The 23,696-nt window shown below is 51.7% G+C and overlaps 9 protein-coding genes across 9 annotated transcripts; 5 read left to right on the top strand and 4 right to left on the bottom strand.

Moving 5' to 3' along the window:
* Positions 1-752: 752 nt before the first annotated feature.
* Positions 753-3,095, top strand: An02g07480 (uncharacterized protein; the record flags this gene model as incomplete). The annotated part of the gene is made up of 4 exons (XM_001399845.3): positions 753-966; positions 1,094-1,596; positions 1,652-2,462; positions 2,680-3,095. 4 exons carry the CDS (start codon positions 753-755, stop codon positions 3,093-3,095), a joined length of 1,944 nt encoding a protein of 647 aa, XP_001399882.3.
* An 801-nt stretch (positions 3,096-3,896) lies between these two features.
* On the top strand, positions 3,897-5,180 carry An02g07470 (uncharacterized protein; the record flags this gene model as incomplete). Its single annotated transcript, XM_001399844.3, has 4 exons — positions 3,897-4,004; positions 4,078-4,188; positions 4,264-4,566; positions 4,620-5,180. The coding sequence occupies 4 exons, from the start codon at positions 3,897-3,899 to the stop codon at positions 5,178-5,180; spliced, it is 1,083 nt and encodes a 360-aa protein (XP_001399881.1).
* Positions 5,181-7,037: 1,857 nt separating this feature from the next.
* Positions 7,038-10,013, top strand: An02g07460 (uncharacterized protein; the record flags this gene model as incomplete). The annotated part of the gene is made up of 3 exons (XM_001399843.1): positions 7,038-7,121; positions 7,184-7,732; positions 7,791-10,013. 3 exons carry the CDS (start codon positions 7,038-7,040, stop codon positions 10,011-10,013), a joined length of 2,856 nt encoding a protein of 951 aa, XP_001399880.1.
* Positions 10,014-10,970: 957 nt separating this feature from the next.
* On the bottom strand, positions 10,971-11,809 carry An02g07450 (hypothetical protein; the record flags this gene model as incomplete). Its single annotated transcript, XM_059746412.1, has 3 exons — positions 10,971-11,421; positions 11,644-11,719; positions 11,773-11,809. The coding sequence occupies 3 exons, from the start codon at positions 11,807-11,809 to the stop codon at positions 10,971-10,973; spliced, it is 564 nt and encodes a 187-aa protein (XP_059600013.1).
* A 527-nt stretch (positions 11,810-12,336) lies between these two features.
* An02g07440 (uncharacterized protein) lies at positions 12,337-13,746 on the top strand (the record flags this gene model as incomplete). Its single annotated transcript, XM_001399841.1, has 4 exons — positions 12,337-12,438; positions 12,491-12,623; positions 12,696-13,426; positions 13,516-13,746. 4 exons carry the CDS (start codon positions 12,337-12,339, stop codon positions 13,744-13,746), a joined length of 1,197 nt encoding a protein of 398 aa, XP_001399878.1.
* Positions 13,747-13,837: 91 nt separating this feature from the next.
* An02g07430 (uncharacterized protein) lies at positions 13,838-15,070 on the bottom strand (the record flags this gene model as incomplete). The annotated part of the gene is made up of 2 exons (XM_001399840.1): positions 13,838-14,919; positions 15,040-15,070. 2 exons carry the CDS (start codon positions 15,068-15,070, stop codon positions 13,838-13,840), a joined length of 1,113 nt encoding a protein of 370 aa, XP_001399877.1.
* Positions 15,071-15,335: 265 nt separating this feature from the next.
* On the top strand, positions 15,336-16,430 carry An02g07420 (uncharacterized protein; the record flags this gene model as incomplete). The annotated part of the gene is made up of 1 exon (XM_001399839.1): positions 15,336-16,430. The coding sequence occupies one exon, from the start codon at positions 15,336-15,338 to the stop codon at positions 16,428-16,430; it is 1,095 nt and encodes a 364-aa protein (XP_001399876.1).
* Positions 16,431-16,783: 353 nt separating this feature from the next.
* An02g07410 (hypothetical protein) lies at positions 16,784-18,768 on the bottom strand (the record flags this gene model as incomplete). The annotated part of the gene is made up of 8 exons (XM_059746411.1): positions 16,784-16,830; positions 16,882-17,069; positions 17,116-17,220; positions 17,268-17,349; positions 17,445-17,677; positions 17,726-17,803; positions 17,856-18,290; positions 18,353-18,768. The coding sequence occupies 8 exons, from the start codon at positions 18,766-18,768 to the stop codon at positions 16,784-16,786; spliced, it is 1,584 nt and encodes a 527-aa protein (XP_059600012.1).
* Positions 18,769-22,083: 3,315 nt separating this feature from the next.
* Positions 22,084-22,552, bottom strand: An02g07400 (uncharacterized protein; the record flags this gene model as incomplete). Its single annotated transcript, XM_001399837.3, has 4 exons — positions 22,084-22,116; positions 22,173-22,294; positions 22,346-22,441; positions 22,492-22,552. The coding sequence occupies 4 exons, from the start codon at positions 22,550-22,552 to the stop codon at positions 22,084-22,086; spliced, it is 312 nt and encodes a 103-aa protein (XP_001399874.1).
* Positions 22,553-23,696: the final 1,144 nt, after the last annotated feature.

Below are 23,696 nucleotides of genomic sequence, written 5' to 3'. Positions count from 1 at the left end.
GCTTGGCGCGTAAGTCGGCCTTCAATATCACTTTTGGTTTTTTTCTTTTGGATATAGGAGAGAAAAGGAACGATCGCATACTGGATAGATAGAGGAGTACCTCGGGGGTTTATACAAGCCCATTTCACCGACCCATGTAAGGAGCCTTCTCGCGCAGCGGCTCAGGAATGACAGTTATGCACAAGGAACATCAAAACCATATTAGACAGTACACAATACTAGACACATGCACGAGTCCTACATTTGCGAGATAGTAAAACCCCCGTTCACATCACGGAAATCTCCATCCTACTACGATCTAGTAACACTCAGATTCCCGCGTCCCCTGACTGTCATACGACGGACACGACCACTAATGCAGTGCGCCCCTTGAAAAACAGGGAACCCAATCACCTCATCACCGCCTTAGTCAGTGCAGGGAGCCCCCGGGACCGCCTCCCGTCCCAACAACACTCCCTGATTGGAGCGCACAACACTTTTCTGTTCCAGGTTCCGAATATCCCTGCCATCATTTCAATATTTATTATTGTTTATTCTGGTGTTACTACTATTGATTTTCTCCAACACCGCATAATCTCACCGACCTAGTTACCGCAACCCTTATCGCAAATTTTTCTTTTCTCCATTTTCTCTCTCTTATACTTAGTCAATTTACCCTGCCTACTTGCCCATCCCTCTATCAATTCGGGTGTTGGCATCGCATACTAGACCCCATAACAACAAAAAGGCGAAACTAAAATCACCACATCACAATGCCTCCCAAACGCGCAGCATCTAGCGCCTCAAAGGCCAAAACCGAGACTGCCTCGAAGGCTACTGCCGACAAGGTGAAGAAGACCGCAAGCACCAGCGCGAGCGCGAAACCTCAGGCTTCGAGGAAGCGTAAGGCTGCAGACTCTGTGGAGGAGACGACAACGTCAGGGGCTGCCCCGGCGGCGCCGGCGCGGGTGACCAAGAAGCAGAAGGGTGAGTTCAATTGATCAATTGCGTTGCGAAATTGGTGATTTGCTTTGTTTGGGGGATGTTTTTCGCGTGTTGGATGATGCTGTTCCGCGGAATGTTGGGCTAACGGGTATTTGTTACGTTGTGGCAGAAGCTCTGGCCGTCATCAACCACGCGCCTACCCAGCGCCTCGATGTGTATGTCTTCGGAACGAATTGCTATGGTGAATTGGGTCTTGGAGATGCGACGAAAAAGTCTGAGATCCCTGGTCCGGTCCTGAACCCGAAGCTGCCCGCGGAGTCGGTTGGTGTGGTGCAGTTGGCTATCGGTGGTGTGCACTCGGCTGCTCTTACGCATGATAACAAGATTCTTACATGGGGCGTCAATGATGAGGGTACGCTGGGTAGGGATACAAAGGAGGAGCGCAAGGTGGAGGAGAACGGTGATGGCGTGAATGGCGATGATGCCAAGGAGGAGTCGGACTCGGACTCTGATGATGATGAGGTTGACCTCAATATGAAAGAGGCGACCCCTACGGCTGTGGACTCTGCTCTCTTCCCTGAGGGTACTGTCTTCACGCAGATTACTGCGACGGATAGTGCCACGTTCGCTCTCACCCAGGAGGGACGAGTCTATGGTTGGGGTACATTCAGAGTGAGTTGCCACGCTTATTCTCGAGTCATTATTACTTTGACCTAACGTCGAACAGGGAAGCAACGGTGTGATTGGGTTTTCTCCCGAGACGAAGATTCAACGACAGCCAGTCCTGGTTCCCGGTCTTGAGAAAGTGACACACCTTGCGTCTGGCGCGCAACACGTCCTGGCGCTGACGGCGAAGGGCGCTGTTTTGACCTGGGGTTGTGAGGAACAGAACCAGCTTGGTCGGAGAATCTCTGGACGTCTGCATGGCAAGCTCGAGAGTCTCATCCCGGGACAGTGCGCGCTTCCGTCGGATGTCGTGAGCATCGGAACGGGTTCCTACCACTCCTTTGCTGTTCGCAAGAACGGCCGGGTGCACGCTTGGGGTTCTAATAACTTCGGTCAGACGGCCGTCCCGATGAGCGCTGGAGAAAGCGATGCCGTCGTCCTCTACCCGACGGAAGTCAAGTCTTTCCGCAAGCACGGCAAGATTATCTCTATCTGCGGTGGAAAGGACCACAGTGTGGCTGTCACCGAAGACGGAAAGTGCCTTTCCTGGGGTCGCGTGGATAACAAGGCTCTTGGTATCCCGCTGGCGGACATGCCATCGGATGAACTCGTGCACGATGAGCATGGACGTCCCCGTATCCTGACGGTTCCAACTCCCCTCACCGATATCAAGGAGGAGGTTGTCTTCGCAACCGCCTCTAGTGATCACTCCTTTGCTATCACCAAAGACGGTCAGGCGTATAGCTGGGGTTTCAACGTACAGCGTCAGGCCGGACACCGCGATGTGGATGAGGTTGAACGACCAACCCTCCTCCAAAACAAGCACGTCAACGGAAAGAAGCTGGTTGCTGCTGCAGGAGGAGGCCAGTTCAGTATGCTCGTTGGAGCTTACTCGCCGCAAGTGAACGGAACCGATGCTTGATATTTTCTTTTTGATGCGATTTTCTGCAATAGTTCTGTTACCCATTTGAATTGAGCTCTATGTATTATTATGTGACAGTAGTTACACTCCAATCACGAGACTTTCTAGCGATTGCGCTCCTAGCAGAAAGTGGATACTGACTATGCGTAGACACTACAGACAGATAGCTGCTTCGAAGTCGTTGGCGTCAATTCTCCTCGGGCCTCGAACAATCCTGACTAGCCAGCCAGTCATCCGGTCTATGCAGGTTGAGCGTTTCGCCGGTGGTTATCCGGTTTTAGGCCCGGAATACTACAAGGTCGAGGGCATCCCCAACCCGGGGCTACCCAAGGCTCCACATATCGGCGGAAGAGCACCCCCTCTTTATCTTATTTTCAGATCAGCTGGACCGGGGAAGCACAGTCTAGGCCGTGACCGGCAGAAAAGCAACGAAGTGGTTGGAACATCCTGCAACGAGAACGGAGGAAAATTCCCGCTGATTTCTCCGGTGCTGGATGAAGCACGAAAGAATTACGGAGAGAACTGGGTCAATGTTTTCGCAGGTAGCCGAAGTGGTTGTCCAGTGCAACCGGTTGACCATTGATCACAGAGAGGGATGATGTTACCATCTATACTCCTATATCCAGACCCTGAGAAACTACGTACCCCTGCTGTCTAGGTGTAAGGCGGAGTAATGTATCCACCCTTTCGAGCAAGACCAGCAATAATACTGTTAGCCAACCTGCTGCTTGATTCCTGGACGAGAGAAAGTCGGACCGAAGGCAAGGCAGCCTGAATGATGTCATGTGATGGGCGCGGGGATTCCCGGGAGACTAAGCAGCCTGAGGCAGCCAGCAGCGTCATTGCGGGCTTCCGAATGAACCCCACCATAGCAGGCAGGGAAGGGAACAAGATGGAAGCATCATCATAGCCTCGGACTAGATTTGTCCGGTGTTGTAGACTTAAAAAGATTTCTACAAGGTCCAGGATTGAAGTTCAAAATTCTTTCCTTTCCCCCCCTTTTTCTTCTACCCCTTCTTGATCTACAATCTTCAATAGCATCACCACGAACAGTGCTCTCCCGTGGAACCCCAACCGGTCACTGAAATCATACTGAACACATCATTCCCCACCACCCGGTGAGTCCTTCGAGTACCGTTGGCCCCTCCATGTCCCAAGTTCCCCCCCTCCTGGTCCTTCGTTGCCCCTCCTTGCCCGTGCTCGTCATTTAAATGTCCAGCTCCGTATTCGTCGCTCGGTAAAGCTTTTAGTCCTCTGCCACAGAATTTATTTGGTCCCTCTGTCTCGCTCCTCCTGCTGTTGTCCTCTTCTCTCTTCTCCATCCATCAAGCAATCAATTACTCATCAATCTACCTCCCTTAGTCCTCATTTACAAACAATCACAATGGGTGTCCTTGAGCAGCTCTCCCGCAAGTCCGGTGTCATCGTCGGTGATGACGTTCTCCGTCTCTTCGAGTACGCCAAGGAGAAGGGCTTTGCTATCCCCGCCATTGTAGGTCTCACCACCCCTCAATTCCATCCCGAGAAAGAGACCAGAGTGACTAACAGCTGCCCCATCGCATCAGAACGTGACTTCCTCCTCCACCGTCGTCTCTTGCCTTGAGGCTGCTCGCGACCAGAAGTGCCCCATCGTCCTCCAGGTTTCCCAGGGTGGTGCTGCCTACTTCGCTGGAAAGGTATGCTTAGAAACATTCCTGACCCATAGGTGCTCCTTTGAAGCCAAAAAAACAGGCACTGACTGTTCATGATAGGGTGTCAGCAACGATGGTCAGAAGGCCTCCATTGCCGGTGGTATTGCCGCTGCCCACTACATCCGCAGCATTGCTCCCGCCTACGGCGTCCCCGTCGTCCTCCACACCGACCACTGCGCCAAGAAGCTCCTTCCCTGGCTTGATGGTCTCCTCGATGAGGATGAGCGCTACTTCAAGCTCCACGGCGAGCCCCTCTTCTCCAGCCACATGATTGACCTGTCTGAGGAGCCCGTCGACTACAACATCCAGACCACCGCCGCCTACCTCAAGCGTGCTGCTCCCATGAAGCAGTGGCTCGAGATGGTATGTTCTACTTTCACTGCTGCTAGATAAGAGCGTCGACTGACTGTGCTTAGGAAATCGGTATCACCGGTGGTGAGGAGGATGGTGTCAACAACGAGGATGTTGACAACAACTCCCTGTACACTCAGCCCGAGGACATCCTGGCCATCCACAACGCCCTCGCCCCCATCAGCCCCTACTTCTCCATTGCCGCTGGTTTCGGTAATGTTCACGGTGTCTACAAGCCCGGCAACGTCCGTCTCCACCCCGAGCTCCTCCAGAAGCACCAGGCCTACGTCAAGGAGAAGACCGGCTCCTCCTCTGACAAGCCTGTCTTCTTTGTCTTCCACGGTGGCTCTGGCTCTTCCAAGGAGGAGTACAAGGAGGCTATCAGCTACGGTGTTGTCAAGGTCAACCTTGACACCGACATGCAGTTCGCCTACATGTCCGGTATCCGTGACTACATGCTCAACAAGAAGGACTACCTCCTGACCGCTGTCGGTAACCCCGACGGTGAGGACAAGCCCAACAAGAAGTTCTTCGACCCCCGCGTCTGGGTTCGTGAGGGTGAGAAGACCATGACCAAGCGTGTCCAGGTTGCTCTGGATGACTTCAACACTGCTGGCCAGCTGTAAAAAGGTCTTGACGTTTACCTGATGTGATGTGCCTTCGGAATATGACGAAACCAGATACCAGTACATAAAATGACAATTCAAGAACGGCAAAAATAAGTTGTTTGTTTGATCGTAACCTGGAAGCAATGATTCGGGGGCCCATTGGCTGCCTGTTCGGGGGTGCTTGATGTGGTTGACACGGAGTTCTGAAAGCGGTGATGATGCTGATGATGATGTATGTAGTAAGTAGTCTGAAGACAAAATAAAGTAATGTCTGCTGTCTGAAAGTTAATGCGCGAGTTGTGATCACTTCGGCAGCGTATCCGAGCGATGACTTCATGAACCCGTGTTGCTCCAATGACCCGTAAATAATGGAGTTTGTCTCGGGACATCAATTCACGCAAACATGAGTGTTCTCCCGCTCTGGATGTATAAATAGAATACTGGGGTGTGATGCTGTCAGCTTGGACCCATGATCACCATCGAGGTCGACCAGTAAGAGGGAAGCTAATCCGTGTATATCAGCTCTACCTACTTGTCTCTTCTGTACCTTGCACCAATGCAATTAAATCCCTTTCCGTGGCCACCAGTATCTGTGCGCAGCTGATAGAAACCTTCGTTCATGGGTCATAGTGCCGGACCCTGAAACTTGATCGAGTTAGTGGTTTTGGTCGCTCCCAGTTTGCATGGCCTTCAGCTTCTCCGTCCCCCTTTTCTGACTGTGTAAGATGGATCCTCACAACTATTGGCAATAGTAGTAGAATAGCCGTGCACCGATTAGAGCATTCATGGTGCGAAAAGGGGTTACATAATCCGAGAGATCAAATAGCCACATCAGCCGGTACTTGGGTATCATGAGGTGCCGTCATTTTCGTCTACAGTGCCCAATGAGACTGAGATATCGGTGACAGGGCCCGTCTTCTTTCACTTGATGGAATGGAAGAAGTGCTTTCTGTGCTCCATCTGACCCAGAGCCACAGAGTTGCTGGTCAGCCACACTGGTAAGTATGGTCAGGTAAGGTACCCGGACGACATTGCCATGTATCGTGGCCAATCAAGCCAATGGACGCCCCGAAATACAGGCCTCACTGGGTGTAAATGCCAAGAATGTGTCTCAGAAAGGCAGCGCTAGTCCGAAGATGATCAGAAATTGTTCCAGACTGGATGGCAATGACTGACCGGGATTGGCCCACCAAAATAGCAGCCGGTCGAGGATGGGGCATGAACCAACCAAATTGCCCGAGTGGATCAGGGCTGTTGTGGTTTTTGCTTTTTTGTCACTGAACTTGCTGGAAAGTCTGATTTTGAGGCGAGCACTGCTGGCACGGTCATCGAGTGACCCTTGAAACCGTGCGGCAAAGAACGAGCATGGAGGGCCTGAAGGACGTGGAAGGGGGAAGGGGAAATAGTAGCTGAATACATATACAATCAAGCAGGGGAATCAAGCTTCCTACATTCTAGATCGTCTGTCCCCAGTCATGCGAGAACCAATGACACCACAGACAGCGTATCACTACTTAATTAATTAATGCATTTCCGACCGAGCCTGCCTGTCATTCGGGCCTGATACGTACCTCCGGTACGTAAGTAAGACCGCCCATTGATCCCCAGAAGAATGGATTGATGGGCAACGGCCACTCCAACCTTGTCGGCGTCGTGTGTTCCAGACCCGCCTCCAACAAAACCCACTCGGGCCCTCTGCTTCTCCATCATCATTCATTTTCTTCCGTGGCCATCAGTTCCTTTATCTGGTTCGGTTTCACTCTCGTTTTCTTCCCTTCTCTTCCGGTGGCATCGTCCCCTCTTTCTTTGTCTATCTCGCCCTCCCTCATTCCTCCCGTTTTGCTCCCTCGATGCCGCCTCGTCTCGCCCGCCATCATGCATCCTAGCGCTCTTCAGCAGCGCGATGACGACCCCACGGAGCAATTCCTGAAGCTCATCTCGAATCCATTCTCATCTGCCGTATGTTTTTTTCGCCCGCCCGCCACTTTCAGCCTCCAACAGTCAGCTAAGACTTTTTATAGTTCCAAGTCAACGCCATCTGGGCTTCATTAGCCACCTCCGCGGGCTTCTCCATACTCTTAGCCTTATTGTTCTCCCTCTTCCGCCCTCGCCATTCGGTCGTCTATGCGCCCAAGGTGAAACATGCCGATAATAAACACACCCCGCCGCCGGTGGGTAGGGGCTTTTTCGCCTGGCTCAAGCCCGTTCTGCGGACCAAGGAGCCGGCGTTGGTCGAATGTATTGGTCTCGATGCGACCATGTTTGTTCGCTTCACCAAGATGTGCCGGAATATCTTTATCTTCTTGAGCATCATCGGCTGCGGCCTCATGATTCCGCTCAATCTCACACAGAGCACGGGAGATACGGTGTCTCAGTATGGTGCCTTCTCGACGATGACCGTGCTCTACGTGACATCCAACGCAATTTGGGGCCAGGTGATCTGCGCATGGGCCTTCGATGCAATCATTGCTTTCTTTCTCTGGAGAAATTACAAGGGCGTGCTGGCGCTACGGAGGAAGTATTTCGAGAGTTCCGAATATCAGCGCAGTCTTCATGCGCGAACCTTGATGGTGCGATGAAGCAATCTTCTAGACTTGACATATCCGTACTGACCTCTTTCGCCGGTAGATCACTGATATTCCTCCCGCAGCTCGAGGGGATGAAGGCGTTTTGCGTCTGACAGATGAGGTGAACCCGACCGCCGCCGTCCCGCGAGCCTCCATCGGCCGAAACGTCAAGGGACTACCTCGCCTGATCAAGGAACACGACGAAACTGTGCGCGAACTCGAAGCAGTCCTGGCCAAGTACCTTAAACACCCAGATCGTCTTCCACCGAAACGTCCAACCATGCGCCCTCCGCGGAAGGAAAGAAAGGAGCACACCAATGGCCGCGTGGATGCCATTGATTATTTGACGGACAAGATTAAAAGACTGGAAGAAGAGATCAAGCACGTTCGATCCTCGATTGACCGGCGCAATGCCATGCCCTTCGGTTTTGTCAGCTGGGATATGATTGAGCATGCCCATGCCGTTGCTTATACCGCGCGCAAGAAGCACCCGGAAGGAACTACAATTGTTCTGGCGCCCCGGCCCGATGACCTCATTTGGGAAAACCTGCCACTGTCGAAGGCCGCGCGCAAGTGGAAGCGGTTTCTTAGTGCAATCTGGGTGTCGCTTCTTACACTGGTGTACGTCGTACCTAACGGCCTGATTGCGATCTTCTTGTCCAATTTGAACAACCTGGCCTCGGTCTGGCCGGCATTCAAGACATCGATGGATAACAGTCCTTACATCTGGGCTGCAGTCCAGGGTATCCTGTCCCCCGCGGTGACCTCCCTTGTTTATATTGTCTTGCCTATTATCTTTCGTCGGTTGGCAATCCGAGCCGGCGATGTCACCAAGACCTCCCGAGAGCGCCATGTCCTCAACAAGCTCTACACTTTCTTTGTCTTCAACAATCTGATCGTCTTCTCCTTGTTTTCTGCGGCGTGGACATTCGTGTCCGCCGTCATTGACGCAGAGCGCTCCGATGAAAACGCCTGGCAAGCGATCAAGGATGGGAAGCTCTATATCAAAATTGTGAACGCTCTGTGCCAGGTCTCGCCATTTTGGGTGACATATTTGCTGCAGCGTAATCTCGGAGCCACAATTGACCTCATTCAACTGGTCTCGGTCTTTTGGGTCTGGTTCTCCAAGACGTTTCTCTCGCCGACGCCTCGACAGGCTATTGAGTGGACAGCTCCACCGGCTTTCGACTACGCAAGCTACTATAACTACTTCTTGTTTTACGCGACCGTGGCCCTCTGCTTCGCTACCTTGCAGCCAATTGTCCTCCCGGTTACTGCTTTGTACTTTGGCCTGGATGCCATGATGAAGAAATACATGCTCCTGTATGTCTTCGTGACGAAGACGGAGTCTGGGGGCCAGTTTTGGCGGGTCTTGTTCAACCGCATGCTCTTTGCCGTGATTCTGTCTAACATCATTATTATTATCGTGGCTACCGCCAAGGGCACGTGGACTATGGTTTATTGCGTGATTCCCCCTCCTCTCCTGATGTTGGCCTTTAAGTTTTACTGCATGAGGAAGTTTGACGACGACATCACGTTCTACAACCGCGCAAACTTGACAGACGCTGAAGCCCTGGCGGTCAGCAAGCCGAATAAGAAAGCATCAGAGCGGCTCAACTCCAAGTTCGGCCACCCGGCTCTCTACAAGCCTTTGATTACGCCGATGGTGCACGCCAAGGCTGCGGAGGCCCTGAAGCGTATCTATAGCGGCCGGCTGGGAACGTTCGAGGGCGAGGGTGAATACTCCGACATCGCCATGGATGCCATGTCGTCTTCGCACCCGGGCAAGTCCATGATGGACAATGCAGACCCAGCTCCGTTCGAAGTGGTCCCGGAGAACCATCTGGATTTCTCATACTACAAGAACCGCCCGGATTTCCGGGACGAGTTTGGCGGAGGTATCTACGGCCGGCCCGACGATCTGATGACCGAACGCTCGCACACACCGGCCAGTGCGCTGGGAGAATGGTCGCCAACCTCCTCGCGGGCGTCGTCTCCCGCTCCATCACTGCCGTCGTCGCTGTCCGGCTTGAAGCCACATGACACATACGACCCGACGTTGAATGAGCATATTCATCCCGCTTTCCGCGTGCCGGCCCCGATGAGTGGTGGATTCTATCAGCAGCGAAACGAGAGCGAGACGGAGTTGCTCCATCATGCGCAGGGCCCGGCGGTGAACGAGACGGTGACGCCGCTGGATCGGTGGCGGACGAGGGGATATGGACCTGTAGAGCAGGACGACCCCAGCTTCACCTCGTACGAACACTACCGCATGCCACGGTGAATGATCTTGATTTACAGCGTAACGATTGTGCATAGACATTGGGATAGGATTTGGGCGGAGTACGGAAGACATGTGCCTACGACTTTTGATTAGAATTGCTGTACATAAATTGCATAGAAGCATATTCCTGGACATTCTTCTAAAAGAAAATATACCTGCTTTGAATATATATAGTCTGTGTTTCCTACAATTAGCTTAGAAGTATTGTGGTTCGTGCACCCCCGCGGAAGGGTGCTGACGAATTGCCCAATTCGGCAGAGGTCGTATCCTCGCCAAGTCGGCCGGCGATCATCGAATCCCAGCAGTTTCCCCCTGTTCACCAGGGTTGTGTCCAAGCCTCGTCGCCTCCGGTGATGCCACCGCCTGTCATTTCTCTTCTCCGCACACGAAAATCCGACATTCGTTCGTTATTTACCTACCTTGCATCACACCACCGCTTGCCCGCCTTTTCTGCCTGCCCGCCCTATCGCCGGATCTCCGGGGACCAAGCCGGGCTTGCCAGCATCCACAGTATATCTACATGATCCTTCCTGCCAGCGCAGCAGCGTAACCCACCACATCCTTTCATTAATCATAACGATCTCTGCGAGCGAAAGAACCTTCCCCCTGCATCCCGCAGGACACTGCACCACCTCTGACCGCCACACTGATACCGATGCAAATACCACAATACTCCAACCCACCTACCTAGTACTTTGCTCCCAACCTATACCACTATCTACTACACCCTGTCAACATACGATAAAACCACCCCAATGATGGCGTGGTACTCTCTCCTTCCGCCTACCCTCTCCTACATCGAAAGCTCGGTCGTGCACATCTTCGTCCGTTTCCCCTCCCCTCCCCCGCTCGGGGTACCCTGAAGAAGAAAAGAAGAAAGCAAGCAAACTAACTATATGATTTCGCATGAGCAGATATTCCTCGGCTTCGTGACTATATTTCCCTGGGCGGCGCTTCTCATCTTTGATATATGTTTGTATACGGGGCGCATGTTGACGTTCGAGTTACCGGTCGTGGGGGGTCGAGCTCGCGGGAAGCAGCGGCCAAGGGCGCCGAGCTTGAATGAGCGGCCGGGTGGACAGCCTCGGGTATTGGTGGGGCTGAGTGCGAATACAAGTAGTGGCGGAGGTGGTGATAATGGCCGGGAGGAGAAGGGGCTGGAAGGGGTGACGAGGAGGGTGGTTGCTCAGGTGGAGGTTGATGGTGGTGTTCGTGGTGGGAATTGATACCTGGGGTGGTGGTTATAGTTGGGGATGCGAGTGAGGTATAACGGTATGGGATATTGATGGTGAAACCTCCTGGTGAGGGCACATACCATATCTCCTGCCTTTGATGACTGATCTGGTGCATTTTACTTGAGGCGTGCGTTTGAGATTTTGTTAATGTGGCATTTTCAATACCCCTGTACCTATATTAGGTTGTTGCTTTTTTGTCTTCTCAGTTTAATGGTTGATTACTTGTTGAGTGGTTTGCCGAGACACCAACCTGCCTGCCTTGCTCATTTGATGACGGTTTAGTTTATGTTCTTATTCAGGGTTTGTATACCGTGTGATCTTATTCTCTACCCTGCTTATATCTCTCCTGCTTCAGACAACTTAGTACTGACAGTAGAGATGTTTGCTTAACATACCAAATTGTTACCGTTATCGGAATCTTGCTGGTCAATTCCCTAAATTCTTCAATTAGTTGCTCTTCTGTTCTCGCATCTTTGCTCGGTCATTTCTATCCTTGCATACTTATCATCCTTTATACAACTCACCTAATTTAAGCAATCCAAAGCTAGCTGCATAACACATTAGGGATAGTGAAAGTATCTGCCTCCCCAAATGACCACGATAACATCATATCAGATCATACCAAGTCCTGATGCTGACCAAGTCATAACCAAGAGCTTTAATACAAGTTACAGGAAACACTCTGAGGTACATCTCTCGCCAAATAACTGTCTTATCAGACATAATACATGCATTATCTTCACAAGATCAACCAAGGAGAGAGCATACCCGGTCATGGATCATCGTTGATGTAATACCATTTCCAATACGACCTCGTGAGCCATCGCCGGAATGGGGAACTCTTCCCCGCATCCGCTATCTCCAACCGCCATGCCATCCATCCCTTCTATCAAGCAGCTATCAACTCCCGCCGAGTCGGGGATTCGAGCAATCGGCGATGGACGGGCGTATCAACCAATCGCGGATCACGATACGCTGCATGCACTACATGCAGTACTAGTATACTGATAACTGAGATGTACAAGAGCTAAAGACCCCCCTCATTCGCTTGTCTTTGACAGTTCACACCGACCTCAACCACCATCAACATGGACATGAACATAGAAGATTGGATTTTCTATATCCAAAACAACCCCATTGTCGTAGTTTTCCTTGTCCTTGCACTGTGGTTATTCGGATTGTGGAATCGAGTAAGTCTACTTCTGTCTACCAGTGCACGCAATCGACTAACAATATGCGCAGCAATCATCTCCAGTCATTCCTAAAGATGAAGAAGATACCTACCCCCCAGTCATTCCCCTCCCATCCTTCAACTGGGAGACCACGGAACCTATCAAATACCGTCCCTTTAAGCCAAAATACCACCTCAGCATGGGTAGGCATCCTATACCCCTTCCTATCGAAGCCACCCAGACAGACAACATCAACTAACAAAAGCAAAATCCAGCCCTAACAACAACCGACATATCCCATCTCATCCCCATGGACAAAACCTACAAAGACCGTCTCTCCCTCCGCCAGTCCCTCCTCGCCCAATACCCCACCATCGTGGTAGGCGTCACTCCAGCAGGCCAGAAACCAGATAGTCCCGTCTATGCCGCCGTCACCGAACTCTACGACTTCATTGTAGGCGTATACCTTCCCACCCGCTACCCAAGCATGTTTACACTTGAGACGATCCATTCCCAAGATCACAACACCACCAACAACGAGGAGAAAAATACCAAAACCCTATTGAACAAAGTAACCAACACCCGCATCCCCCTCCCCCACACTGGCTCCGGACGAGATATCCTCTCTACCCTGGGGACATTCGTCGACGAGGACTTTCTCATTTTACTTCCTGATTCATCCCCTCAACCCAAGGAAAACCAAGAAGAAGAGAAGAAATATACACTAGAAGCATACACAACCTTCTACCCCGCCGGCTTCGACACGCGCGAAAAGCTCGGCAAGCGGCTGTCGACGATCCACGACCCCGTGCCGCGGTACAAAGAGCGGCTGGAGAAAAGCATGGATCGGTTCTTTGCGAGACTTGAGGTCGGGAAGGTCGTGCAGCGCGTGAACTGGAGTATTAATACCCAGGGAACGGGGCTGTTTGCTGCGTTTGGGGGATTGCATGGGCATGAGGGGGAGAGGGAGAAAGTTTTGGGGGTGAAGGAAGTGGATGGGGATGTGGTATGTCATACTTGTATTCCCCTTTTTTTTTTGTCTCTCCTTTTTCTGTCTTCTTTTCGGGGTCTGGAACGTATACTGACTATGTGTAGACACTCCTTCGGTGTGAGCGTCAGACCTTGCATCGGTTACCGAAGACCAAGGCGCTGGTGTTCACTTTTCACACGTATACGTACCCGATTCGGGAGATCAAGGAGGAAGGGCTGGGCGAGGAATTGGCGTTAGCGATTGATGGGTTGAAGGAGGGGAATGTGCCTGAGATTCATCGCTATAAGAGGGGTCCTGTGTGGGGGGAGGCGGTTAAGGCGTATTTGAGAGCGTAGTATACATTTGGTATCATGTCATGTTTTATTTTTGAGGGACATATCCTGTTCTATACTCTAGACCCATCTCCGAATAAGAGAAGTGAAAGGTCTACTGCAGTCTCTGCACGACCTTGATCAAATCGGCCGACACACCCATAGCAGTAACATCACCACCAGCACCAGCACCCTGCACAATGAGCGGGTTGCTTCCGTACCGCTTAGTATAGAAGCTAATGATGTTGTCACTGCCCTTCAGGCCAGCAATGGCACTATCCTTGTCGAAGCGCTGCAATCCAACACGCACCTCCTTCTTGCCAACATCCACACTACCCACGTACCGAACAACCTTACCCTCCTTCTCGGCACTCTCCTTAATCTCCGTCATCTGACCGTCAAACTCGGCCAACCTCTCCATGAAAGTCTTAGCACCCTCCGCAGAGCCATCCAATCCCCTCAACTCCTCGGGGATCAACGACTCAACGGGGAACGCATCAGGAGCCTGGACCTCCAACCCAGCAATACGTGCCAGGATAGTCAACTTTCTCGCAACATCCATACCATTCAGATCATCTCTCGGATCAGGCTCAGTGTAACCCAACTCCTTCGCCTCAGCCACAACCTCACTCCACTTCCGTCCAGCACCAGCTCCACCAACCGGCGCAAAAGTGTTGAACAAGAAAGAAAGCGTACCCGAAAACACTCCCTCGATGCGCGTCACCTCGTCACCGGTGGCAACCAGATCCCGCAGCGTAGAGATAACAGGCAGGCCAGCACCGACGGTACTTTCATGGTAGACAAGGGCGTTGCCCTGGGCGGCGGAAGCGAAGATGTCCTTCCAGAGGGACAGGTCGGAGGAGAAACCCTTCTTGTTGGGGGTGACGATGGAGATGCCCTTGCGCAGGAAGATGGGGTAGGAGGCGGCGAGGGCGGGGTCGCTGGTGTTGTCGACGAGGATGGAGCGGCCGGGCGCGGAGGAGAGGTAGTTAGCGATTTCTTCAGCGGAGAGGGCGCCGGACTTGGTCAGGGAGGGGGTTGCGCTGGCGGTCTTCCATTCCGCGGCGGGGATGCTGGGGCTGTAGGAGGGGGTCGGGGAGAGGAGGGTTTGGGTGGAGCGGGCGAGAAGGATGAGCTTGGGGGCGTTGGGGAGGCGGGCGAGCTGGTGCAGGAAGGCAGTGCCGACGCCGCCGACGCCTGGTGTTGGTTGTTAGTTTGATTGAATATTTGCAGTTGTAGTTATGGTGGTGGTGATGATTCTCGCAATGCTGGGCTGGGTGCTACTGCAGCGCTGTCTGGGGAATTTGCGGAACTTACCAATGATACCGAGGAAGACAGGGGCAGACATTTTCAGTTGATTTGGACAAGTAAAGCGCTATACTTCACACACAGAGACAATTGAACGAAGAAGAGGAGCAAGAGGAGGGGAAAGATGAGTCGGAGGGGTGCGCGGGGCCATCCTAGATCGGCTTAGTCATCGTCCTATATCGGACCCATCTCAGCTCCTAGTTTAGTTAGTGACTATCTTTCAAGTCTCACAAGGTATAGCTACCCACCACGGACATCCTACAATTTCCAACAACACATCATTCAGTCACAGAAGCGTATCCACCATGTCCAATCCATCTCTATACGGACAACCACGAACGAAAAAATCAACACAGTCCGAAGCCCCCTCCGCCTCCACCCTCGCTTTCACCAGCACCCTCTCCTCCTTAATCGCCAAAGACAGCACCGACTCCTCATCAACTCGCGGCACCGGCCGCCCACGACCCTCCAAAGCTCCCAAATCCGACATCTTCAGTCGCCCCAACAAAGGCGCACAGAAACGTGCCGCTGCTGACCTCCGCGACGATGACAACGCCGCTCTGCAGCAGGCGCACCAGCGCACGCAGGACATCGGAGCCGTGGACGCCGCCACGCTGCACCGGTCCAAGCGGCGGATGGAGGAGAAGGTTCGGATGTACGAAGACATGTCGCGGGGACTATATCTAGCCGGTGGAGAGAGTGATGAGGGGGAGGATGACGTTGGACCGGGGGATGCGTATCTGGCTCGGTTGCGGCGCAAGGAGAGGGAAGGGTTAGTGGATTTTGATCAGAAGTGGAGAAAGGATGACCGTGAAGATGATGAGGAGGATGAAGATGAAGGAGAAGACAATGATGATAATGCGTCGATTGTTTCCTACGAAGATGAACTCGGCCGGTCACGGCGCGGAACTCGAGCAGAGGCGGCGCGTGCGGCGGCGCTTAAAGCGGAGGAAGGGGAAGGGCGAGGAGGAAATACAGAGAGGTGGCGTCCGGCTCGCCCAGATAATTTGATCTATGGGGCGACGGTGCAGGCGGAGGCATTTAATCCAGATGCGGCGGTTGCGTCACGGATGTCGGATCTGGCTGCGCGGAGGGATCGGTCGGCTACGCCGCCGGAGGAGATGCATTATGATGCTGATGCGGAGGTGCGGAATCGGGGTACGGGGTTCTATGCTTTCTCGAAGGATGAGAATGTACGGAGACAGCAGATGGAAGAGTTGCTGAATGCGCGGGAGGAAACGCAGCGGGAGCGAGACGCCAGGCGGGAAAGACGTGCGGAGCGCGAGCGGCTGAGGGATGAACGGAGGAAGAAGGTCGATGAACTGAGGGCTAAACGACGCGCGGAGATGTTCCTCGCCGGTCTGGGAGACGCGGGTCTACTGGCAGGGGGCAGTGGATAGAGGTTGACGCTTTATATTTGCATTTTAGCTGCTTGATCATGTTCTATGATACCCCATTGATGATATATTATGCTAATGAATTCATTTGGTTTCAACAATCCATGGTACATGCATCTCGCCTTTGAGGGACGGAGGGTATCATTGCCTGGTAAGGCAGCTTTATGTGCAGTGAAAACGTAGAATGATCAGAAACAACAATCCAGTAACAACCGTCATCATGTGGCTCATTCCATCGTAAATCGTAACTCATTTGTCGTGATTGCTATATGTACTGGCGAGTCAGGACTGTTTCCTGTTCCTTGCCATAACTGATACAGAACATGCTAGATTTGCAAACATTGTTTTTCGTAGTGTTATAGGTGGGCGAGTTCGGCGATTGTGTCCATGAAGCCTTGAGCATCTAATACCAATCAGCATCTAAGACTTTTACAAAGGCAGCTACTGCCCATACCTGACTTGTTTGTGAACTTCAAGATATGCTCTCCTTTGGGTGTCCGAGGTGGATTATAACTGGGGAAGGTGAAAATGACCCGACGAAGGTCACGCAGTAAGATGGTCTTGGTGTCCACGCGGCGTATCCAGCCTCTGGAGCCGATATGTTCCGTTATGAAGGCTGTCCAAACGGGCATCCTATGTAAGCTGCCCAATTAGTAATGGTAGTCCGTGGAATTGTCGTCTCTCTTACCGTTTCATCTCGCCCTTGTGGACTGATGCCTGCAGACGCACGGCTCCCGACACGTTATCTCGGTACACACGTAAGGCGTGGAGGAAGTCATCATCGACGATTTGCCTAGAACAGTCAGTCTCCATCAGCAGCATGCCATGACGGTCCCCTACCCTCCGAAATGTTCTTCCTCGTCGTCAAGTTCGTAATCACGAATGCGTTCCACAGGCCGACCAGAGTCCTGCGACCGTAGCGCTAAGAACGTGCAGAAAAAGATCACCATCTCTATGTTATGATATGTTAGCCTCTGGCTTTCCGGCTCTCTGTGTTAACAAGTTTGGGTAACATACGCTCAATAGTGCTAAACTTAAGATTAGCCCACAGCACTAGTTCAGAGCCCCCGCGACGCCGTCGACAAATTTGCAAGCAGGAACCAATACGAACGATCTCTAGCAGATTCAAGGGTAGACAAGAGTAATCACTGGACCGAGAGGTACGCCGGGATTTGCACACAATCCGTACGCGATGGTCATCTTCCCGTAGATAGAAGCAGACACGGAGATCCGAGTCACCACTAAAAGCACTGAAATACAGTCAGCTTAATTCGATATCTAGCATTGGATGAGCTCACAGTTGAAATAGCTCCTCGAATCCTTCATCATGAAGCCACCCTTTCACATTACCTTTCACCTCTCCGAGGCATTTGGAGCTAGTCGAATGTCAGCTATCTGTTGTACCCAACTCAGTCTGGCTAATTTCACCTTTCACCCACGTAAGGAATTGGGGTCATGGGGTGCTCATCCAAAAACACCCGTCTGGCCCAGTGGTCACTGACAGGGGTTGAGTCCATTGACTGGCTAGTCGCGGTGGTGCTAGTAGTTGGAGAGTCCGGTGCTGAGGGCACAGAGGGTGGAATGTCAGAGAACGTGGCTGATGATGTGGATGTAGGCGACTGAGGTGAGGAATGAGAAGGCCGTGCTCGCTCGTACGACCTGCGTCCGCGAGGTCTACGCGCATTGACCGGACTTCCTGGATCAGCATTGCTGCCATTGCTGCTGCTACTGCTACTGCTGCTAGAGGAAGGCGAACTCAGTGACATAGAACCCAAACGCGGTGCAAGTCGGCTATCCTGATGGACCAGTAGCCCTTTGAGATTGCTGCGAAGCGAAGCCATCAGACGGGTATCAGTTGCTTCACTACAGGATACTCAAAAGTTAGTCGATCCGGGCCACAATAAAGAAGGGACTGGCTTACGCACCCTTTCATAATTTCACTCAAGTCCCTCAAAAACGATTTGTACTTGGCTAACCGAGTGGACAAAGATTCCTGAGATTCCTCCATAAAATGAGCGCAGATTTCCACCCATAATTGCTTGTACGCCTCGCTGGGGTCGCCTCTCCGTGACTCCAAATCATCGAAGAAGTCCAGCACGTCCTCAAGGGTATAGTTCAAGCTAGCACGGACCAATTCCAGATCAGGATGGATAGCGGATAGCCTGTAGCGGTAAGCCCGATTCCTTGCCATGCCCTCCAGGCCTTTGAGAAAGAGACTGATCGAAAAGAGGTCGACGACGAGGCTGGTGATCTCCGTGTCATGCTCCGGCAGGAGATTGCTGAAAGAACGAAATCCTTCAGCTACAGCCTCCGCTGTCTTGTAAGAATCGTGCAAAGACATAGTGAAGGTCACCTATGGTGTGCCATGCATATATAGATACAGTTCCGTCCTTGAGCACCGCGGATGGTGATGAAGGTTACAGTACAATGGTTGTGTAGTGAGTGTGAAGTATGGGGGAAAGGTAGCGGCAAGGAATAACCAGCGCAGTCAAGCACGCAGAGGGCCGTGGCGGGTCCTCAATTATATGGAAGACCGGAAACAAAAATGCATGAAATAAGGGACCACGGGATAGGGCCAGACGGGAGCCGGGGAGGGGCAGGGAGAGACAACTCAGTAAACTACAACGATGGGGTCAGGAAGGGACGTCTTATCGGCGGATCAGCCCTCGGGAGCATGTTTAGACTGAAGTCTCACCAGGCAACGGACGCAGACCGAAGGAGAATCTGCAACTGGTCCAGCTCTGAGGAGTGAGAGGGCAAGAAGGTCCCATTTACCCTTGGGACGCACACAAGGAGAAGTAAAATAGAGAAGAGGGTCGAGATCATTCGCACAAAAGAATGAATGCAGAACAAGAATCATTCCGCAAGTGGGGCAGGGATCTCGTCGTCAATCGCCCGAAAGGGTAGCAGCAAATGCGGCTCTCTGACAGCCGGACAGTCCTGGCAATGGAGCCAGAGATGCCTTTCACCATCGTCTAACTACCTCGGGCCCGTTGACGTGTTCATGCGGCAGAGGAGGCAAGAAGCCAATAATGAGCGGTGGAAATGCATGGTGGGATTGAGCGGTGATGGCCAGGACGGTCAGGATGGCAGACGAGGTGCAACCCCGCGGCTTGTCGCCATGTTGATGTTCTGCTGGCACTCTCAGCAAGTCAGTCATTAAATCCTTTGAGCCGCTGATAGAAATAAGAAAAAGAAAAAGGAGACGAAAGAGAAAAGCACTTCTGGCAGGCGAAGGAGAACATGAATATCCAATGCCACATTGGATGTAAATCATACGAGAGGCAGTCCACCCCCGAGGGCTCCGGGCTTACTTGCAGGGGTCGCATTCCAGCTGGAACTTCCCCAAAACTTTATTCGGGTTGTACAGACTGCCTCGGTCACGAGACTCGCTATACAGCAAGACGGACAACGCTGGTATAAGACAAGGTCCTATTTATCTTCCAACTTGGCGGGCTTAGTAGCGGGCGCTCATCTCTTAGTATCAGACAAGCTTTTCCATGTAATATGGGCTTTCATACACAAGGCGTTCATACACATTTTGCAGATAGCGATATTGTGCTACCCTGGTATTCAAAGCCGTGGATCGTTACACCCTTCAACCTGACCCCAATAGGAGAATACTCGCGCTTCACAAGAGCGTTAGTTGAGTGAGCTAGACTTTAGCCAGCCCAGCACAATGCTGTTTTCTCGAATTCTAGCGTATCACTAACGGTCGGGCTGTCAGACAACACACACTGCTATGTGGAGCAAATCATGGCCGATATATATATATAATTGAAAACTACTACTACCGGCAGTAACCCCTTGGCAAATCTCTACGAGGCCCGAAGTATCTAATCTTCAATCAATGAGGGGATTAGAATTAGTGAGTAGATACCATCGAAGCAAGCCATGCCCAGATATTACCAAATGAAACTCAAGGCAGCCTAAGGTGTGTTGTCTATGATCAAGTTCAACATCAGTACTATAGTTAGTGCAGCCACGTTGTGCCTGGCGAGACTCAGAGACCACCTAAAGACTAGTAGGCAGTCTCAGCAAGAACCCAAGACCATTCAAGCTTGCTCCCTTTCACTCTCGAATTGCTGCTGCCCCCACATACTAAGCTAGTACTCTAGCCCACGCCAGAGCCACCACAACTTATAGGTGACCACGAGCTTTCCCCGTATCCACTCTGAAGTGCGTAGACCACGGGGTAGATAGTATCATACCTAAGTAGATATTGGAGCTCAGCAATTTTAGAAACAGCCGTTATCTTATCTTATCGCACCAATTGTCTTGCCGATAATGATGACCTTTTCTAGGCTGCTTTGAACGAGGACAAGCTCAATTCAAACCAAAACAAGGGGAAAGGTATATAAGTACTTTGGCAGTCAAAGGGGACCTTTCTAGACTGAGACTGCACAGCAGCCCAACTGAATAGCAACCATTCTGCCAAGACACGCTGTTAAACTCGTCTCGCACATTCTCTGGAAGGTATATTAGGGGCGAGCGGTGCTGTACTTACCCACAGATTATTGCCAATTATTCATGTTAGATGCTGGTTCGCTTAAAGTACCACAACGGGTAGGCACATAGTTGAATTCCACTATACTTGGTTGAATCACAATTTGACCGTGGAATTTGCTACCACGTACAGTAGCCATAGCCAACAATTACTTACCAGATACTAGGACTAGGACCCGGACATGATATGCCCAAGGGAGATACTTCACAGTAGATGCAGACTGGACACTACATCTCCGGACGCGATCCGAACACACACAGTGTACCTTTGCCACCTATGAGTTGTACGTACGCTTTAACGCACGGAAACTGTTTGATAGTTGCCTTGGGTAGGCATACATATAGGATGGATGTCAAGGTGCACTGGTTCCCTATCTGTCCATCCATCCCCGAGATGCCAAGTGGATAGCACGGCCATGCCTGCCAGAGTTTTGATCCAGGTATACTCCTGCAATTGGAGCATCAGCCAGCTACTAAGTACTCTCTTCTGGGTGGCCACATCTTCAGAGTGTGGATCGTCCGTTAGCTAGCGAGGCCTAAGGCACCAAGGCTGCATCCGGAGTTATCGGAAGCCCGACGCGTCCAACACGTAAACAAGCTGTCGCCCCGCGTCACCCCAGGAGCTTGGGCCAACTTTTGCAAACAGAGTCTTCCCGCGGTCTCCAGAAGATGAAAACAAAGTGTCCTGCAACGCTATGAACACCACAACTGGGGCATGTATTCGTCATGATATCATACTCGAAAATAGGATGCCAAAAGGCGAAATTCACGAAAGGCCGAGGACAAGGATGTGGTTGATTAGGCTAGTATACAGCAGATATTGGTCGCCTAACATCACTTCTGCAGCTTCAATTCATATTTCACCATAGGTACTCGCAAGGTTTTCCCGTCGTTCTGAAATTCAGCGCCGGGCACCTCTTCAAGTCAAATTCGTCCCAAAGCCGCCAGTCCGTACAGTAAAAATTTCCCATCGAGAATCCTTCATAACAGAAAATCAAGAGTTACCGCCATCATCCCATACCAGAAGCCGTTGAGTAGATAAAGAGAAAATATAAGAAGCATCAATTACAAGGCAGACAATCAGCGGAATAAACGACACGAAAAACGCCAATCGGCCAGACACACAAGACCCATGAAGAGAGGGAAACCCTTAGGATGATTCCTCGTCCTCCTCAGCAGCCGCCTGTTCAAAGTTCATTAGCATTGGCTGACAAAGAAACGGCAGGAGTGTCAACTTACGTTGTAGCTGGCCTTCTCGTCTTCGTAACGCTTCTTATCAGCGGCAGCCTTCTCCTCGTAAGGGCGACGGTCAGTGTCGCTCAGAGCCTTCCACCGCTCTCCGAGCATCTTGCCGACTTGGCCTGCATGAAGTTAGACGCCTACATTCCCATTCAAGGTCCAGAAGTACTTACCGAAAGAGATGCCAGGGTTCTCCTCGCGAACCTTCTCACGGTTGTCGTTGGCGAAGAACATGTAGGCAGAGAGACCACGCTTGGGAGCGTTGGGGTCTGAGCTATGCATTAGCATGAGTTCCGAAGATAGAGCAAGGCATACATACCCTTCTTTCTGCGCTCAGTGCCACGGGGCTTGGTCTTGCGGGTGGTCTTCTCCTTGGGCATTTTGATTATTGAGCTCTATGCGATCGTTAGTACTTGGAAGTTGGCTTTGAGTGATGTAGGCAGAATGATCCAGAAGTCAAGCAGGGAGTGACCCAGTTGACACCAAAAGTAGCAGGAAAAAAGGACAGCGACAACAATATGAGGATTAAAGAGCACAGGAAGTGATGCGACAGAGTGCGCAGTGCAAGTGGTGGTTGGAGGTGCGGATAAGCCGTTTGCGCGCGCCCAAACAAGAGGGATCGCGGTCGCAAGTCAAATGACACCAAGAGGGGAAAGGCGCGCAGGAGAGCAACTTACTCAATAATTGACTCTGAAAGAACGCGAAGTTGTGGATTTGAAGGTCGCAAATTTGACCTGTGGAGGATAAGACAGCTTGGGTCAGCTCACTGCTACTAGAACTATATGATGGCTGTAGCAGAGGCGCGACAGCGAGGTCGCGCAACCAGGATGAGAGAAAATCAAGGGAAACAGATGATCAGAAGCAGCTTGTGAAAAAGGAAATCAACTCTGTTGAAAGAGAAAAAAAAGATTGTGTTGGTGTTGTAGAGACAATGCTGAAGAGCGGAATGTTTATTAGGGAACCCACCAGTGCGGTATATGCAGTACTTTTTTGTATGGGAGAGAGAATTGTATGGGAGGAAGCGTAGTGAGAGTAGGTAGAGAGTGAATGAGAGAGGGAGAGGGGGAGAGCAGTAGTAGTAGGAAGAAGAGCGAGGGAAGACGGGAAGGCGGGCCATTACCTACCTGACCTCGCTCACACTTGGGAAGGGGGGAAGTGGGCAGCACAGCAAGGGAAAGCGAGTAGGTCTGCTGGCTGCGACTGGCTGGCCGCCCGCTGGAGCATGGTCAGTATTGTATCATACCGGTCACGTACCGTCATCTGCCTCTTTCCCGGCAACGCTCGCTGGCCGCGTTCTGGACGACAGTGTTGTGCTGGGTCACTGAATGGCCTGCAAGGTTGCAGAGCCTTTCCTTAGCAAGTCAAATGCCACTCAATGGTGTAATCCAGACTTCGCCTGTTAGACAAGATGGAGCTCTCTACCGAACATTGCGCTGATGGAGGTCCACTGTTAGTTGCCGTAATGAACTTTACCATACCACCTTAGTACACCAATTTGCGCCACTATGAGGTGGATAATTTGGC

The sequence above is a fragment of the Aspergillus niger genome (assembly GCF_000002855.4).
Source record: "Aspergillus niger supercontig An02".
NCBI lineage: Eukaryota > Fungi > Ascomycota > Eurotiomycetes > Eurotiales > Aspergillaceae > Aspergillus > Aspergillus niger.
Note: the sequence above shows the minus strand (reverse complement) of the source record. Positions and strands in the feature narration are given on the sequence as shown.